Source organism: Phocoena phocoena, chromosome 19 (genome assembly GCF_963924675.1).
Source record: "Phocoena phocoena chromosome 19, mPhoPho1.1, whole genome shotgun sequence".
NCBI lineage: Eukaryota > Metazoa > Chordata > Mammalia > Artiodactyla > Phocoenidae > Phocoena > Phocoena phocoena.
The window spans coordinates 40,273,894-40,289,689 of record NC_089237.1 but is presented as its reverse complement, the minus strand read 5'-3'; the positions used below and the strand labels follow the sequence as shown (position 1 = coordinate 40,289,689).

The following is a 15,796-nucleotide window of genomic DNA, read 5'->3' as shown; positions in this document are numbered from 1 at the left end:
GAGAAAAATGAACATACTATATGTGTATATAAATTCACACACATGAAACTGCCTAACCTTTACCTTTCCTGAAATCGTCCCCAAAATATCTAATACATAAGATATAGATGGGAACTTACCTGGGTGCTTTCATCATGAAAACCTTCCAGGAAGCTCTCTAGTAACTCATCTGCATTGTCAATTCTTTCAGCATATTCTCCCACAATCCAACTCATAGCTGCTCGAGTGTCTGGCTCATCCAGTGAGTCTAAGTTCTCACACAAAGTGGCAATGATCTGATATAACAAAATGGACTATGGTTACTGAAGGCAAAACTGAGAAGTGTATTTAACAATGAAGCCTAAAAAGCAAAAAAACATGGACAAGGTACCCTAAACCACCACCAAACTACAAAGACTTTTAGCCAAGAGAATGTACAGGCTTTAAAGCCAGAAAATTATAAATGTCTTCAATTTTCCTTCAATTATGTTTTAATAACTAGACCATAAATCTTTATAAAAGTTTATCAGATATTCTTTTTACAAGGAAAAACTAACCTATGGTTTAAGATAATACCACTACCTTACATTTCTCACAGTCTTTCTCATAACTAGATCAGAGAATTTTCCTATTACTTAATTTTACCTTCATCGTAGAGGAACAGAAATTCCACTTTACTATTAGGAAAATGGAGTCAGACAGCAATGGCATACAGAAACAGTAATTTTGTCTCTTATCCACCTATCTCTGCGTTCTACAGAGATCTTTATGTTCTTCCCTCCCAAGGCACCCACACTAATGACCTGTTTTTCTAAAGAAATAAGCAATTCAAGTATTTATTTTCACAGGTCTATAGCTCTCATTCTTTACCATGTTAAATCCATCTCCTTGGCTAATGTGTTTTTTTTTTTTTTTGCGGTATGTGGGCCGCTCCCGTTGCGGAGCACAGGCTCCAGACACGCAGGCTCAGCGGCCATGGCTCACGGGCCCAGCCGCTCCGCGGCATGTGGGATCTTCCCGGACCGGAGCACAAACCCGTGTCCCCTGCATCGGCAGGCAGACTCTCAACTACTGTGCCACCAGGGAAGCCCGGCTAATGTAGTTTTAAACATCAGAATAAAATTGTATAATAAATGAGATATGGACAACTGAATAATACACTTAATTATTTGCCCCATTTCCACTGATTAAACCAGGTTCTCGATAATGCTTTCTTAAAATTAAACTATCATAATCCCTCAGTAATACAAACCAGAAATGGACACATTTCTTTACCAAGCATATTAAGATATACACCTCCCCACTTAATCAAGAAGTTTAGAAACCCAACCCTCCTCTTTCCTGGGAGAGTGGTAGAAGTATATGATCCTTTTTCCAAAAATACCATTTCTAGAATTGAAAAAAAAAAAAAAAAAAATATATATATATATATATAGTATATATAATGCTTAATAAACCACTACCTTATTAAAATATTTCTTCTAATTCTGAGTCCACCACTAAGCTAACTAACTGTAAGTCACTTCATTTCACATTATCTTTAAGGATAATCAGAAGCCTTAGCACAGTTCATCTCTATGATTATAAGGTAAAATGAGATTTAGGATGCTTATAAGATCTGCTCTTATTTCACTCTTTTCAGGTTCCTTAATTGTTTGCCTTCAAAAGCAAATCTGAAAAAGTATTTTTGTTTCATAACTAAGAGGCCTCAATGTGAAAATTTTTATGGAGTGAAAATGTAGATTTTGTATATCTTAATGGAAGCAGCTACAATACTTCAGAAAAGGCCTGGAACTCTGACAGTTCATTGTTGCATGTTCTATAATTTTCTACAAGTACTAGGTAACATACTAAGTGAATAGTGAAGCTGTCACCTCCCTGGCTTTTACAATAAGGTGACCATGTAATTTATTATTCAAACTGAGACGTTTCTGAGAGTGAAAAGGGGCACAATTATTAATTATGCCTGGTAAGAGGCATAAAATGGATTATGCCCAGACAACGTGGAATATATGGGTATCCTTATTTAATAGTAACTTCATCACCAAAGAATCTGGCTAACTTTAATATATGCCAATTGACAATGCATATTCAGACAGAGCTTCAATTCTTCTAAAAGTGATAAAGCAGAGTGAAAAATCAGATTTTAATCTTTGTGCTAACCAACTTATATGTTTCTGATTTTTAATAAAGTATTCAATTACAAAGACTAATTCTTACCTAGCCAACCTCAAAGTGCCTTACTTAAACATTTCCTAAATGATCTGAGGAAGAGGGGCAGAAGTATCTGGACGTACTTGTTGCGGTATTTGCGGAAGATATAACAATCGCCTCTTGGACCACATAATTTACTTTGGTTTGGATGAGATCAAGCAATATGCTTACACAGCGCTCTGCAGATTGCTGCAAAGAGGAACATAATGAGAAGTCAGATGATCTATCCAATAACACAACCTCAACATAAAAAATATTTTTTTTGGAACATTCAGGTGTTATCAACTAAACTAGACTAAAAGATGAGGCATTCAGAAACTATCAAACTCTTAGAGGAAAACATAGGAAGAACATTCTATGACATAAATCACAGCAAGATCCTTTCAGACCCACCTCCTAGAGTAATGGAAATAAAAACAAAAATAAACAAATGGGATCTAATGAAACTTCAAAGCTTTTGCACAGCAAAGGAAACCATAACCAAGACCAAAAGACAACCCTCAGAATGGGAGAAAACATTTGCAAATGAAGCAACTGACAAAGGATTAATCTCCAAAATTTACAAGCAGCTCATGCAGCTCAATAACAAAAAAACAAACAACCCCATCCAAAAATGGGCAGAAGACCTAAATAGACATTTCACCAAAGAAGATATACAGAATGCCAACAAGCACATGAAAGAATGCTCAACATCATTAATCATTAGAGAAATGCAAATCAAAACTACAATGAGATATCATCTCACACCAGTCAGAATGGCCATCATCAAAAAATCTAGAAACAATAAATGCTGGAGAGGGTGTGGAGAAAAGGGGACACTCTTGCACTGCTGGTGGGAATGTCAATTGGTTCAGCCACTATGGAGAACAGTATGGAGGTTCCTTAAAAAGCTACAAATAGAATTGCCATATGATCCAGCAATCCCACTACTGGGCATATACCCTGAGAAAACCAAAATTCAAAAAGAGTCATGTACCAAAATGTTCATTGCAGCTCTATTTACAATAGCCCGGAGATGGAAACAACCTAAGCGCCCATCATCGGATGAATGGATAAAGAAGATGTGGCACATATACACAATGGAATATTACTCAGCCTTAAAAAGAAATGAAATTGAGCTATTTGTAATGAGATGGATAGACCTAGAGTCTGTCATACAGAGTGAAGTAAGTCAGAAAGAAAAAGACAAATACCGTATGCTAACACATATATATGGAATTTAAGGGAAAAAAAATGTCATGAAGAACCTAGGGGTAAGACAGGAATAAAGACGCAGACCTACTGGAGAACGGACTTGAGGATATGGGGAGGGGGAAGGGTGAGTTTTGACAGGGCGAGAGAGAGTCATGGACATATACACACTAACAAACGTAGTAAGGTAGATAGCTGGGGGGAAGCAGCCGCAAGGCACAGGGATATTAGCTCGGTGCTTTGTGACAGCCTGGAGGGGTGGGATGGGGAGAGTGGGAGGGAGGGAGACGCAAGAGGGAAGACATATGGGAACATATGTATATGTATAGCTGATTCACTTTGTTGTAAAGCAGAAACTAACACACCATTGTAAAGCAATTATACCCCAATAAAGATGTTTAAAAAAATAAAAAAAAATAAAAAATAAAAAAAAGATGAGGCATTTAATTTGACCACGCTATACTAGAGGCTGGGTTATCTGATGGAGATACACAGAAGTTCTAGATATACTCCAAATTTTACTCATTACAAGAAACAGTTCAAGTGAAAAAAATCATCTTGGATAGCCAGGATGACAGAAATGAGAAGAAAGCATAAGTCAAGGTAGAAGGAAAGAATAAGAATGAAAGAATAAGCCAAGCGAAGAGGTCTTTATCTGCAGTTCATGAATGAGCACAGACAGAAGGCATCTTTAAACCTCTTGAAATGAAACTGCCAAATTTCATTTGTGCACACAAGCATATTTTCCTGGGAGAAGGTTTACAGTTTTCATTATATTTTCAAAGTTCTCTGTGACTCAAAACACTCTAAGAAAAATTTGCCATCTTCTGGGCTATATAACTGCAAGTCTATGGCCTTAGATAAACTGCAATTTTCCACAGCCTATGGTTCATCTATAAAGTAGAATTTAATCTATTAGTCTTTTATTAATGAAGGGAATATGGAAGAATACAAGTGACAAAACTAATGTATTTAAACAATAAGTCATAGTTTTTAAAAGAAGGGTTCCAGAAGAGAGATCCTAAAAACCAAGGACTGATGTATCATATATTACAATGTAGTATGATGGGTCATTCCATTATATGCCTCCTGATAAGATGCAATAGGAAATTCACAGCAGCATCTAAGAGGTATTCTTGCCAAGAACACTGAATATGAATATTACCAAGCCTCTAGATTTCATTTTCTAAAGGGGATGAAGGAATGAGATAAACAACATCACTAAAATACTATCAGCCGAATCTAGACTCTGGAAAATTCTACAAGCCTAATGATCTAGTCCTTTCAACAAATGGCACCCAAATAAATAAGTAAAGACTTAAGAGACATATTAACCAAATGCAATGTATAGCTAGCTCTCGTTTAGCTTTTGATTTGAACAAGGCAACTGTAAGAAGACACTTAGACACAATTAGGGAAAACTGAACATGGACTAGGTATTTAATGAGATTAAGAGTTACTGTTTGTTGAGTACGGTAACGATATCATTACAAATTTTTTTTAGAGGACCTTATCTATTAGATATACACATTGGACTACTCTAATAAGATCATATCTGAGATCTGCATTAAAATATAACAGTAACCCACTCCCTTGAAGGGGGAGGGAGAGGGAGAAGATCAAATGGGAAGAGCAATGTGTTGGTATTTGTTCAAGATGGATGGTGGGTATATGAGAGCTCATTAATCAATTTTACCTTAGTGTATACCTAAAAATTTCCGTAATAAAATCTTTTAAAGGTACTATAATTTAAACCATTCCAAGCAACATAACGAAAACAAAATTGCATCTTGCGGTTATTTATATGAGGTCATATATATGATGATTCTGTTCTCTTTTATTATTGTAGTTTTCCCATTTTTGAATTCTATTTTATTCATTTTCAACTAGTTATTTCCTGTGCTGTTATTACAACAGCAAAACAGTTGGGAAATTTTAAATATAAAAGTTATGATAAATTATAAAGCATGTAAGGGTTAAATTATCAAATTAGATAGTACAAATAAAGTACTCAGCATAAGGCTTGATAGAAAGCTAACGTCTACTGAATCCTTAGTTTCATGATTATAATAAACAAAAGGTCATCTCCCATGATGCATCAATATTCAAAAACAATTAAGTCTAGGATAGTAATTTTCAAGCAAATTGTCATCTCACCTATATTGCTTTTGATTAAATTTTAAAAACACCATTAAAGCAGTATGGCAGAGGAACAAAAGTAAATATCCAATCATTGTATATACAAAGTAAGTCCAGAAACAGAGAAAGGCATACAGACATATAAAATTTAGTACATGATAAAGGCAACATTTCATAACAGTAAGGAAAGGATGAATTGTTCTTGTGTTTGATCCCCACACTCTTATCTTTAACCAAACCATTGCCATTAAAGTAGAAAATAAAAGTGAATTTTATATAATTTTGAAGTGAAGCACAATTTTCTAGGTGGTCCACTAAAGATATCATTGGGAGAGGGACTTCCCTGGTGGCTCAGTGGTTAAGAATCCGGCTGCCAATTCAGGGGACACGGGTTCGAGCCCTGCTCCAGGAAGATAACACATGCCACAGAGCAACTAAGCCCGTGACCACAACTACTGAGCCTGTGCTCTAGAGCCCGCGAGCCAAAACTACTGAGCCTGCATGCCACAACTACTGAAGCCCGAGCACCTAGAGCCTATGCTCCGCAACAAGAGAAGCCACCGCAAGGAGAAGCCCGTGCACTGCGACGAAGAGTAGCCCCCGCTCTCCGCAACTAGAGAAAGCCCACACACAGCAACAAAGATCCAATGCAGCCCAAAATAAATAAATTTATTATTTTTTACAAAAAGATACCATTGAGAGAAAATGGATAGAACTCACTACGTAAGGAAATGCAAACGCCTATGCATCAAGAAGTCAAATGAAATCAAAAGGAAAATAATTGGGAAAATAACTATTAATGAAATGAAGGGGTATTAAATGAATTAATACCTTTAATTAATTATAAAAAACTTTAAAAAATCAATGTGGAAAAGATAACACATTGAAACAAGATACACATGCCGTGAAAAAGCAATTCCAAATGGCTAAGCATAATGAAAAAAATGTCACCTCAACTAGAGATCAAAGATTTAGCTACAAGGATCCTCCTTATAATCATTATTTGGAAAAAGAGCAGAAACAACTTTAAGGTCCATACAGGAAGGGAAAGGCTAAATAATTATGAAGCAATCACACAGTATGTCTACAAACCACTAAAAATGATGTAAAATATTATCAGTAACATGGGAAAATGTCCATGTATAATAAGCAAAAAAAGCAGACTACAAAAACATAAATAAATAGCATTTGTAGAATGATCTCGTTTTTGTAAAAAGCACACCTGTTGATGGAGGACTATGTAAACAAAGACTTAAAATCATGTCCACATCATCTCTGGAAGGGTAGAACAGGGGTAGGAGAAAGCAGAGTGTTCTACTTTTAACTTGTCTTTTTTTTATGATTTTATGTAGTAAATACATATGCTTTTTGTTTGCATAAGACGTAAGTCAGTACCTTATCTTGAGCTACAAAAATAAGAAATGGTAAACACCAAAGAACAGAAGAGTGGGAAGTGAGGAATACCTTAACTTAGTGACTTAATCTCTCTCAAACAAAACCAAACATATAAATAAATCTCGCAAACAAAATCATTTTATTTGTAAGAAAAGGAGGGCAGGGGTTTATTTCCTCCTTAAAGAAACAGGTATACACTGTAATATATACAGCTTTAAATCTGTCAATCATACCTCAATAAAGCTGGAGGTGGGGTGGAGAGTAAAATCTATTTAAAAAAACAACCAAACAAAAAAGAACAGGCAAAAGTTACTGAAAAAACAGTACTATGAAATTGCTTTTTCAGTGTTATTTATTGACTCAATGGCTTATGCTTAATCTTTAACCTAACCAACTTAATATGATAAAATTCTACATTTTTTTCACCTCAGGGTACTTAAAGCAACAAGGAAACACCTGTACTTACAGTCATGCTAAAAAACAACTCCAACTCTTAACACCCAAATTTTACAACAGGCCCTGTTATCTTAGCTAAGCACTAAACTAAAATTCTTTTTTTCTCATCTGTCGTATCTTTGAAACCAACTACACATTAAAAAAGGGTCAGGTGCCCTGAGAGAAAAGCAGCAGCTCAGTCTGGAAGCTACAGAGAAAGGCTATTACAATTCCCTCACTGGTTCTTGCCCTTGTCCCATGGATAGGTTAGTTAAAAACAGGCAATCACTGCCTCTCCTGCCCCAACAACTGTGTCTGGACTAGGCAACTCTTTCCAACTAATAACTTTCATGATTTAACCAGTTCTAAGAAAAGTTCTTAGGCAAATCCAGGTAACTGGAAATAAGAGAACACTATCTAAAAGGCAGGAATTCTTGAAGGCTGATCTTAAGCTTCCAAAGGAAGTTCATTCCTCACACACTCATATTCCCACCAGGGCACCCTGAATCAAAGGAAGAAGTGAGAGCCACCAGAAGTTCATCTCTTCCAGAAGATGATGGATAACTTTTCCATTTAGTCACAATAGACGGTATTAACAGCCGCTAGGAATCTAGATGCTTTGAGAACACTTTCTAGTAATTCCAGGGATAGAAAAATCTCTTTAACTTTGGAATGAAACTCTTTGCAAGAGCACTGTCAGAGAGGTTAGTAAGACAATGACATTCTGGCAGTGAAAAGCACAAAATGACTCTTCTGCTACCCAAAATAGCTCTGAAAATTGTCTGCATTAATACCACAAGCAGGTGGCTATTCCACAATGAGAAAAGAAAAAGAAAAAAGTTAAGTAGTGGTGGTAAGTTAAGAAGTGTGGTAGTAAAAAAAAAAAAAAGATGTAACACATCAAGATCCAATAAACAGATTTCCCCATTTCTCAAATGGAGCAACACAAGTATATATTAAGTATGTGAAGCAACTGAGCTGGCAGAACCAGAAGTAGAAACCAGGATTAATTGACTTCTTGGTATAACAACTAGTCTACTAAACGACTTATCAGTGGTAACTGTATGAAGCAGCATTCAGTAAATAAAAACAAGGAAGGCCAATTAGGAATTTGGCTTTCAGAGACACTTCTCTGACACAGCATCTGTTTCCTTCTGTTCCTGTGAAGCACTGGTCATACTGTACAAATTATTTTAGTAACTATCCTTGTGAAATCATATGGTCCAATCTGACTCAAAGTAGAACTGTAGGGATTTCCCTGGTGGTACAGTGGTTAAGAATCCGCCTGCCAATGCAGGGGACACGGGTTGGAGCCCTGGTCCAGGAAGATCCCACATACGGCGAAGCAAATAAGCCTGTGCACCACTACTGAGCCTGTGCTCTAGAGCCCACAAGCCACAACTACTGAGGCCGCGTGCTGCAACTACTGAGGCTTGTGCGCCTAGAGCCCGTGCTCTGCCACAAGAGAAGCCACCGAAATGAGAAGCCCCCATGCACCTCAACGAAGAGTAGCCCCCACTCGCCATGACTAGAGAAAGCCCACGCGCAGCAATGAAGACCCAACGCAGCCAATAAATAAATAAATAATTAAATAAAATGTCAAAAGAGAAAAAAAGCAGAATTGCACATAGTCAAGTAGTAAGAACAAATATGGAGCTCTGAATCCACAATACTGTTGTGCACAGAAGCCATCCTTAATTGCAACAAACTTCTGAATGAGGAAAAACAACAGAGGCTTGGTGACTGATGAAGCAGTGCATTGTAAGTTGTAGCCCTTAATACCTACTGGAAGGCTGCAACCAAGCTAGAACCAATCTGCCCTCTAAGACCACAGAGAAGCTCTTCAAGAGGACTTCCAAGTAAAGATCAACTCCCTTCCCTAAAGCAGAGACCTGCTAGTCAACAGCCCTGCCTATGTGCACAGAAGTCCTGACAACTTTTCTGTCGTCTCATTTTTAGTATAAATAGGCAGCAATTTACTGTAAGTATGGTATACACTTCGATTAAAAAATCATAAATAGACATGCAACCATCACCATAAAATACTCCAGATAATTAAATTCAAACTGCAGAAACAAAACCAAAAACTGTAATTCACATCACAAGAGATTTAAGAAACTACTGCAACCACAAAAAAAGGAATGCTACGAAAAAGTACCCATAACAAGAAACAGCAATGAAGGGAGGCTGTATGGAAAGACAGTTGTGCAGAAGACAAGAAAGCAACCACCCAGACTGGAGTAAGGACTGCAAGGACAGAGGACTGGAAGAGAGAAGGGTCTAGAACAAAAGAAAAGTTTTATTAATTTGATATTATGCTTGAAAAGCTGGAAGAAGATAGGAGTGCAATGAAGGCACAATGAAATTAAAAAAAAAAGACAAAGGCCATTATAAACTACAGAAAAAACAAAAGCCTTTATGAGAAAGAAAACGCAATCATTTGATTGTGTAGGCTCTACATATTTACAGGCATAATACGCACAGCAAGCTTTGCAAGACTCTAGTTGATAGAACAAGAAACAAAAGTATATTATCTCAATTTACAAAGATAATATAGGACAAAAACCTCATGATATAACTATACAGGGGATCTATACAGAACGGTAGAAGTAGGAGTGATGGAGTATATGAACCAAGTTGCCTCTCTCATAGTGGAAAGTTAACAGACAATGTCTACAATTGGTAAATCAATAAATAGTAGCATAAGGATATTAGAGATATGGAAGTAATCAAAATAACTAAAACTAGGAACAGTTAAACATGATTCCCTCAGGAAAGAGAGGGACCAGGGACAGCTGTTTTTCATTAAAAATTTTTTAATATTTTAACAATGTGCTTTATTATTTTGATAAACTTAAAAATGTATTTTTTAATTTAAACTTAAAAATGTAAGGAAAGAGGTGAAGAGAATACCCAGAGTCCCACAACGTGATCACAACTACCACGGGACACTTGCCTCCACCCTGATGGCACACCGTCCAATGGCCCGCACAGCTTTGCGCACAAAGTCGATATCCACCTCTGTGGCATATTCCTTCAGTTCTGCCAGAACCTGTTAAAAATCCACGAAGTGAACAATCATTAAGGATTCTCCAACAGCAATTTCATGGCCTAGGTTTTTCTGAAGGCCAGATCTTAAGATCTAAGTTATTAGATCTTAACTTGAATCTACTTTAAGTCTGACCTGAGCAATGTTGGCTTGGGATGCCAAACGAATCATGATGTCCAATTTCTCTAGTTTCACACAGATGGGATCATTGTACTTCACAAAGAAAACTCTGATCTCCTGCTTCAAGATTTCAGGCCTGTGGTACACAGAAACACAAGATAAGGAAGGTGAGGCATATATTGATATATCCTTCTGAGTCTGCATTAATACCTAACCTGTGCTTCTCTGCTCTCCATTCACACACTCCACTCCAGGGGGAAAAAACTCACAAACTTCCTCTACATCCCTCTAACCAGATCCATCTGGCAGACTATTTTTATCCTTTTAAGGAGTAAAGTATATATTGCCAAGAAGAACCACTGGAAGGACAACCACCTGATCTAAATTACAGCCTGAACCATATTAAGCAGACACTAGCTATCATACAACTAAGAGTTCCTTCAGAAAAGAAACTAAATTGTAGAGCAACACCAGGCATTCATTGTAGGAACACTCTAAAATCAACTGTTAGCCTCCTGACCCTGGGCAAGTTGCTCTACCATACAGTATTTTCATTTCCATACATTAAACAGAGTTTTAACACAGTCCTCTTTAATAATGATGTTATTAAATAAGTTTAATTCAAAATTACAAACACTTTAATCACCAATTCATTTTTTCCCAACCTTTTCTGGACGATCAGGTTGATGTTCCTCAGGGCGACGTACTGCACCTCTGGCTCCCCAGACAGCAAAGTGACAAGTGGAGGGGCCAACTTCTTCAGCAGCATATTGTAGTAGTCAAGAGTCCTTGGGTAACAACTCTAGAAATTTCATTAGGACTTTTACTGCTGAAAGCACCACTGCTGAGTTGGCGTGAGATAGCCAAGGAGTTACCTGCTCACAGATATTGAGGACAGAAAATGAAAATTAGTACCTTAAATTATAATTTCTTTGCTCAATCCAATCTATAAGGGTAATGTTGTCAGAGGTTCCCATGGCCCAGGTATAAAGAAATTAGAAAATCAGTTAGAAAAGTCAAAACTCCATACATAGGTAAATTTGGGATCCAACACTGCGGACACCTCAATCCCAGCAAACTACAAACAGAGCAGGGATATCAGAAGACTTTAGGAAACCAGCAATAAGGGATGTTCAAACTGGAAGGGAACTAGCCAATACCCCAAACACCTGAAGCTCACACCATTTACCTTCCTATTTTATAGTCCTCTCTGTCTCCCCATACTATGTAAGGGCTCCCTGCCTCACAGCCCATTTCTCCTCAGCCTATAGGAAGTCAAATTAAGCATTCTGAGAGTTATTTCACAGTGAGAGATATCAACCAACTGTGGCTGAAGTTTCACTGTAAGATGCGGAAGGAGATGGGCTGACAGGGAAAACCACCCAACCTCTTGCATTCAGCATAATAAGGGAATCTCGGGAAGGGTGTTTGTTTGTTTGTTTGCTTTTAACAACACGACACCACTGCAATACTCTCTCAACCTCATCCCCTTCTCCTAGTCCCTGCCACCTACACTTAAATGTCTCATGAAATATAGAATATTTAGTTATCCACTGAGGGTTCTTCAGAAATTAACCTAATTTTGATAGCTCTTAGGCAACGTGATTTCTAGCTGACTCAATTAAGGACACAAGGTAAGTAAGCTGTGTTTTTCTCCCTTCCTCCTGTATCTACTTGGCTGACTCCCTGACCTCCTTTAGGTATTTATACAAATGCTACCTTCTCAGGGAGACCTTTCCTGACCACCCAGCATTTGTTAGATCTCCTCCTTACTTTATCTTTCTTGTTAGCACTTATCATCATCTGACCTATTATATGCTGTATTACGTATACATTTTATATATACTTCTGCCCTATCCCTCAGAATAAGTGTTCCATAAGAGCTATGATTTTTGTCTGTCCACTGCTATATCCTCAGAGCCTAGAACAATGCCTGGCATACAGCACGGGCTCAATAAATATTTGCTGAGTGAATGAGTAAGTGTGAGATGTCAATGACCAAGAGAAAATAAAATTGTATGTAAAGTCCTTTCCAGAAGATATTTGTACTTTCAGTGATGGAAAGAAACTATCAGGGTGAGCTTTGGTTAAATCCAGAAGGAACAATTTCCCAGACAAGTGAAGAGCACTTACATTATAGTAGCTCAAGCTTTAGCCGGGCAAGGAAGGTTCCTATCTACAATAATTAAAATGAAGAGCCAGGGCTTCCCTGGTGGCGCAGTGGTTGAGAGTCCGCCTACTGACGCAGGGGACATGGGTTCGTGCCCCGGTCCGGGAAGATCCCACATGCCGCGGAGCGGCTGGGCCCATGAGCTATGGCCGCTGAGCCTGCGCGTCCGGAGCCTGTGCTCCACAACGGGAGAGGCCACAGCGATGGGAGGCCGACGTACCGCAAAAGAAAATAATAATAATAAATAAAATAAAATGAAGAGCCAACAATTCTTCAGAATTGTTTTGCCTAGTACAGTGCCTATATACACAAAATGCTCAATAAAAACTGATGATACCTCCAATTCTGTAAACTAAAATGTATGTATGTGTATATGAAATTTAGTAGTCAGTATCTGATAGTCAAAGAAAATCTGCAACACTAAAGTGGTAGAGAGCTGAGCAGAACAATCCAGGTGTGTCTTCCAAAATCTTCTCCAAATTCAGACTCATGAGATTCCTGTATCTAACGGAAGACACCATACATTTTGCTGGCTCCAACACAGTTTCTCTAGTATTAATTATAGGTATAAGGCAGCTCAATAACTAGTAACAAGCCAAGCCACTTACTATGTATGTAAAAGAACGAAAATTTTGTTACTACAGTGAGAGACGCTCAAAAAACCTTTGTTTGCCAAATGGCTAGGAATTGCTGTATGGGAGATGTGAGACCATGATGAGGCAGAGTTCTTCAGAGGACTGTAACTATACTGTTCAAAGAAGAAATGAAAAATACACATCTCCTCTTAGGAAGAGCTATTTTTTGCATGGTTTACTCTACCACCTAAAATGTTCCTAAATACACTGAGAAAATACCACAGGATAGCAATATATATCCCATAAGCCACTGATTTTCCCCACGTAACAGACCCTTATTCTAATACAGACTTACTAGAAATTATTGAACCGGGCAAGACTCCTAGATACTATCCAGAAAAACAGACTGACCTCTGAGCCTCCCGGTCATCTTTAGGGTTGTAATTAGACAGGCAGTCCAGGATGAAAATCTGGCCCCGTTCGGTGCACTCATTCAGGGCTGTCAGTAGCTTATTAATGTTCTGTGGATTCAGATCGAGTAAGTTGCTGTTTGGGTGAGATTCACTGATTTCAGATAATGCTGCTACAGCATTAGCCACCACCTGGGAAAGAAGCAGATATGACCTTGATTTGTCAAGAACAGTACAACTATTTCTCTGGATCACTTCATAGATCTCAACCCATAACCGTTCCTGAACGTTTTACGCAGTCAGCTAGAAAGAGATATACTGCTTTCAAAACGTATAATAAACCACCAATGATGGCATATATAGCTTCCTCATGGTCAGGCAACACAGAATTAAAACAATTCACATATTAGCAGAGAGTCCCTCATGATTTACTATTAAAACAATAATAATTTTAATAGTAGTCAACACTATCAGTAGAATTAAGACACATGAACAGCTGTAAAAGAAGTGAAGGTTAGGGACTTCCCTGGCGGTCCAGTGGTTAAGACTCGTGGTTCCACTGCAGGGGGGCATGGGTTCGATCCCTGGTTGGAGAACTAAGATCCCACATGCCTCGCAGCCAAAACAAAACAAAAAACACAAAACAGGGCTTCCCTGGTGGCGCAGTGGTTGAGAGTCTGCCTGCCAATGCAGGGGACACGGGTTCGTGCCCCGGTCTGGGAAGATCCCACATGCCGCGGAGCGGCTGGGCCCGTGAGCCATGGACGCTGAGCCTGCGTGTCCGGAGCCTGTGCTCTGCAACGGGAGAGGCCACAACACTGAGAGGCCCGCGTACCGCAAAAAAAAAAAAAAAAAACACAAAACAGTGAAGTTTAAATATGAAACGTGTACATTAGGCAATGGAAAGAAAAATCTAGGCGAAACAATTTTATAGGTGTATGGGCGTGCATGTACTGGGGGGTGGGGAGGTGATACTTCAGGTGTCAATCACACCTTAAGTCTCAGAGTAAGAAAATGTGACCCTGAAACCATAGTTCACTGTAACATGATGTTGGGAAAGCACATAATCTCCGTGAAATTCAATTTCCTCATCTGAAAATGGGATAATTTAATCCCCCTCACAGATTAGCTTTAGTTTGAGGATAAAATCAGATGGCTTATGTATAAGTGCTTTCTACAAAGCCTTATACAAAGTTAAGGTGGCAATATTACCATAATTCATCAAGACTAAGTTGCACAGTTTTTCATATTAACATCTCCGAAGTTGGGATATATTTAATAATCAACGGCATGTCAGTTTAATAGGAGGTATTTTTCTTTCTACGTAATACAGGAAATAATAATGCATCTTAGAATCAATGAAATATGGTACCTCAAATGTATCCTTAACTCAGGCAGTATGATAAATGAAAAATTGCTACCAAATATAAGAAAGTACACTTGTTGCGTCCGGAGCCTGTGCTCTGCAATGGGAGAGGCCACAACAGTGAGAGGCCCACGTACCGCAAAAAAAAAAAAAAAAAAAAAAAAAGTTTCTGTTGAGGGCTTCCCAGGTGGCACAGTGGTTAGAAATCCGCCTGTAAATGCAGGGAACACGGGTTCGAGCCCTGGATCGGTAGGATCCCACATGCCAGGGAGCAGCTAGGCCCGTGCGCCACAACTACTGAGCCTGCGCTCTAGAGTCCTCAAGCCACAACTACTGAGCCCGTGTGTCACAACTACGGAAGCCCGTGCGCCTAGAGCCCGTGCCCCGCAGCAGGAGAAGCCACCACAATGAGAAGCCCGCACCGCAACGAAGACCCAACGCAGCCCTAAATAAAATAAATAAATTTAAGAAAGTACACTTGTATCCTGACTTAACAGACCCAGAAATCCATACTAGCTGCAAGAAAAAACAGTGGACATTTTATCAAAATTACAGAGTATGTCTAATTTAACTAAGAAATCTACAACCAATGAATGTTTAAAGTAATTTTAAGATTATAAAAACACCCCAAAATAAACAAAACAGTCAAAAAACTATAGCTCTGTAAAAATGAATTTAAAACAACATTTTGCAGTGAGGCTCTCAGCTGTCGCTAAATATTAGCACAGTAAGGCTATATATAAATATTCTGTA

General features: G+C 38.3%; 1 protein-coding gene across 1 annotated transcript in view; it reads right to left on the bottom strand.

The window, feature by feature from the left end:
• Positions 1-15,796, bottom strand: part of LOC136139131 (AP-2 complex subunit beta-like) — a 45,795-nt gene that overhangs the window by 9,704 nt on the left and 20,295 nt on the right. Inside the window, 8 exon segments of the mRNA XM_065898027.1 lie at positions 120-275; positions 2,273-2,301; positions 2,304-2,382; positions 10,310-10,405; positions 10,538-10,658; positions 11,188-11,306; positions 11,308-11,410; positions 13,679-13,869. Coding sequence (XP_065754099.1) covers positions 120-275; positions 2,273-2,301; positions 2,304-2,382; positions 10,310-10,405; positions 10,538-10,658; positions 11,188-11,306; positions 11,308-11,410; positions 13,679-13,869 — 894 coding nt within the window.